This window comes from Zerene cesonia, unplaced genomic scaffold (genome assembly GCF_012273895.1).
Source record: "Zerene cesonia ecotype Mississippi unplaced genomic scaffold, Zerene_cesonia_1.1 Zces_u002, whole genome shotgun sequence".
In the NCBI taxonomy this organism is placed as follows: Eukaryota; Metazoa; Arthropoda; class Insecta; order Lepidoptera; family Pieridae; genus Zerene; species Zerene cesonia.
Genome location: NW_024045132.1, coordinates 3,096,397 through 3,100,518, shown reverse-complemented (window position 1 = coordinate 3,100,518; position 4,122 = coordinate 3,096,397). Strand labels below are relative to the sequence as shown.

Sequence of the window (4,122 nt, the reverse complement as noted above, 5' to 3'; positions counted from 1 at the left end):
GCTCTCCGCGCTCCTCCTGCCATCGGTCGTCGCTTGTGTCGATTCATTTTATAAATACACTAGCTGACCCGGCAAACGCTGTTCTGCCTCACTCTTATCATTTAGGGGTGTGTAAAATAGATGTCGCCCGATTCTCAGACCTACCCGATATGCACAAAAAATTTCATGAGAATCGGCCCAGCCGTTTCGGAGGAGTATGGTAACTAACATTGGGACACGAGAATTTTATGTGTATAGAGAAGGGATATACAACATTTATTATCTATTATATAAAATTCTCGTGTCACAATGTTCGTTCCCATACTGCTCCGAAACGACTCGACCGATTCTTATGAAATTTTGTGTGAATATCGTCGGGTAGATTGAGAACCTTGATTTTGTGCCATCGCATGCGCATTCAAAATTCTCAAATTCCTTGCCAATCGGATAACATAGAAGAGATTGCTTTTGAGCAATATAAAGGCCTTATTTATTAATATATGTACCTGCAGGTAAGATAACGGGAAGGGCACTAGCTTTTTAAATAAAATAAAGAATCATCAAAATTGTTTCACAAGTTCTGATATAAAAAAAATCCTTTTTTTAAATCGGTTGTTATTTACAGATACCGATATGCAATAAATGAATTTATATATAAATCGTATTTTTAATTGACATATGACAATTAATTGACAAATAAATGTTATTGACATTTCCTGAGAAATTCTTGGATTGCTTATGAACGTAGATATTATTATCATCTACTTGATTTTTTTTTAATTTCTATAACAAGCTTTTTTCGGACACATCCGGTATTAAAACTTCAATATTTAATATTCACTATCATATCATTTTTTTTATTTCTATTCTTGTTCCATTAATTAAACGTTTCATTTATTCTAAATTGCCACAATTTATATAATATCTGTATATAATATCTTCATACACTTTATTGTTAATTAAACTTCATATCATATGTTTACTAGTTATTTTACAAATGCTCATTTTCCCTGTAAGAATTATTATTTTTCAATAATTTAAGCTTAAGTTGATTAGTAGGAAAATATATTCTGTATATAAAAATGATACTGAAATTATTTCAAATTCCTAGAGTCAAATAAAGACAAGTTACCTCATCAGCCATCATTTCTTCAGCCCGTTTCTCATTATAGTCATCTTTTACTTTAATTTTTCTTGCTCGCTCAGCAATACTGCAATATATTTTAAAATGTCTCAACACATAACCTTATAAACTGAATTAACCAAAATCTTCAATAAGGGTTGATTTGTGCCTTTATATATATTTGTAATGAAATTATGGAAAGCTCTAAATTCTCAAAATTAAATTTACTAAATTTTTATATAGGTAAAGGATTTTTTCTTATTATTAATTACTGCATAAAATTAACATGTAAAATTGACATGATTTTAAAACAGCAGCTAGAGATCTTCTTTCTAAGTGCTTTCCAAACTACATACTATATACTCAGAATTCAAAAGTCAAAATAAGTTCTAAAACTTTTGAGGTTGTCTAGTTGAATAAATAAATAAATGTTTCTGGTTTGATACTGTAAATTAAACTAACACAGCATCACTCCTATCAGAAGACTCATTCCGTTGCCGGTCAATTCGGCTCTCCTCTATGTTGATCAACTCTCTCTGCATGTCCTTAAAATCAGCGCAGTCTTGCTTGAAGGAGATTATGTCTTGACGCAACTGCTCCGACTGTTCTTGCTGATGTTCCACATACCTGTTCAGTTAACATTATAACTTTAATATGTGAAGATAAAATGAAATCATAAGTACATAGTATTATCTATGTTGGAAAAGTATAAATAATAACAACGATTTATTATAATACCTACAATATATTTTTTATTAACATTGTTGTTAGTAACATTACATTAATAATTTGAAATTTATTCTTGACCTTAATTTTTGAAGTATCAATTCATCAATAACATGTAGCCAAATATTTTGAATTTATCACAGTAGAAATAAATAAGGAACATGACATTGGCAAAAATATGATTGTTACCAGAAAATTCTGAGCGCTTCCATTAGCGAGGTCAGTCACTTGGATGCAAACACATATACAATGTATAAATCTTTGCACTCTTGTATGGAAAATCATTTTTAAATGTCATCTTACACTTAGGGATTTTAAAATTAAAATTCGAGTGGATGTGATAAGATCAGCATGATTATCTGATTGGATATGGTTGAATGCATTATCTAACATTCTTGTTATATGAGACCTGTGCTTATATTGACTTGTAGCCTCAATAATAACAACAAAATGCTCACTTTTGGTTTTGATCAGCCATGATTGTACCGATATCTTCCCGCACTTGCCGCTGGATAGAAGACTCCACCTGTACCTGGTGTCTCCTCTCCTCATTGGCCTCACACTGCTGCTTTAACTCATGACGATATTTCGTGTTTTTGTCCACTTGAGCTTGCTCGTAGCGATCATGAGCTTCATCGTCATCATTGAAGGAGTCATGAAGATTCTTATGTGAAGTTACATCGTCTGACTGCAGCCAAGTTAAAAAAGTAACACTCAAACTGCAAATTCGGGTATATATGTATAACTAGCTGGGCTGCAAGCAGCCCGCGTGGCTTTTTGCATGGACCAGTCTTATCAAGACTTAATAGAAGGTGCGCGGTGTGCGGGCTGCAAGCAGCCCGCATAGCTTTTTTCGTAGACCAGCTTTACCAAGACTCAATAAATGGCGCACGGTGCGCGGGCTGCAAAGTGCAAGCAGCCCGCGTGGCTTTTTGCGTGGATCAGTCTTATCAAGACTTAATAGATACTATAATACTATATATAATAATATCATAAGAGATATGTACAATTTGAACAAATTTTGGTAGCAACATAAAACAATATGACATTTTAGGGATATAAATTAATTCAAAATTCGACCAATAACAATTTTAAATATTTATTAATACTACTAATATTAATTAAGATACAATTTTCACATTTACAATTTACAATTCACATTCAAATTACAGAATAGAAAAAAGAATACTAATATATTACATACTCGACATCACCATAGGTAGTCCTTGCAAGCAAAAAAAAAAACTAATTAATATAATAGAAACAATGGTTTTGTAATTAATATGTATTTAAATAATGTCAATGGTCATTCTCTTCGAATATATGTAATTGAAAGTTTAATGAACATTTATTGAGTCTTAAGCTCATTTTTCCATTTTTATAATACAAATTGGTCAGAAACATAATTACAAATATAGCCGACATCAAAATGAATTAGGCCATTGTAGTACGACACGAAAACAAAAAAAAATAAGTAGCATGATTTTGTTGGCAGTTAGACCATCGCACTGTTGGGCCGACGAGATACTTGCAAATAAAATTGTTATGGTAGCTGCATTGGTCGCCTGGTGGCTTCATGCTGAAATTTGTTTAAAATGTTTTTTGAAAAACAAATTCATAAATGGATAATATATTTGAAGTTCTTTTCAACCGAATTCAAAAAAATAGAAGATCATCAATTCGACAGTATGTTTTTTCGTGTTCCTCACGACTTTACTGCGCGGACCGATTTATCAAGATTGGTTACCATCAATACAATATATGTAGTATGATGATTGTCGGAAATATAATATTACTATTTTGAGATTTTAGTGATTAGTGAATGGATTGTTCATGAAATATCTGGTAGCTAAACTTTCTTTTTTGAAGAGGATAATTATTTATTTTTGACTAACATAAAAAAATATCAAAAGAGCTTTTAATTTTTTTTTAACTTTTATAGTTTAGTCAATTGTCATAGTATTTAGTAGAGGTATTATAAAATAGATTTTTTCGCGTCTTGCTGACTTCACATCAACCCTTTTTGTAGACCAAATGAGGCATTTTTGAAAACAAATAAAAAAAAGAAGTTACATATAATATGAATTCAAAACATACAAAACAATGAATGTATGTTATTCTATTTAAATTAAGGCCTTTTTTATTATTAACCATTATACGAACAGGAATGGTTGTAATAAATATTATAATATTGCCAACTCACATGTAATATGCTGCGGTTTTTAACACGCTTTTATTAGCTTCACTTGTATGTTTGTATGTATGTAACTCACACCCGTTTTTCTCCCACTTCC

General features: G+C 31.2%; 1 protein-coding gene across 1 annotated transcript in view; it reads right to left on the bottom strand.

The window, feature by feature from the left end:
- Window positions 1-4,122, bottom strand: part of LOC119838300 — a 12,389-nt gene that overhangs the window by 1,230 nt on the left and 7,037 nt on the right. The window contains exons 2-5 of the mRNA XM_038364168.1: window positions 2,287-2,516; window positions 1,565-1,729; window positions 1,112-1,190; window positions 3-16 (exon numbers count right to left, since the gene is read on the bottom strand). Coding sequence (XP_038220096.1) covers window positions 3-16; window positions 1,112-1,190; window positions 1,565-1,729; window positions 2,287-2,516 — 488 coding nt within the window. The remainder of the gene's footprint in view (window positions 1-2; window positions 17-1,111; window positions 1,191-1,564; window positions 1,730-2,286; window positions 2,517-4,122) is intronic.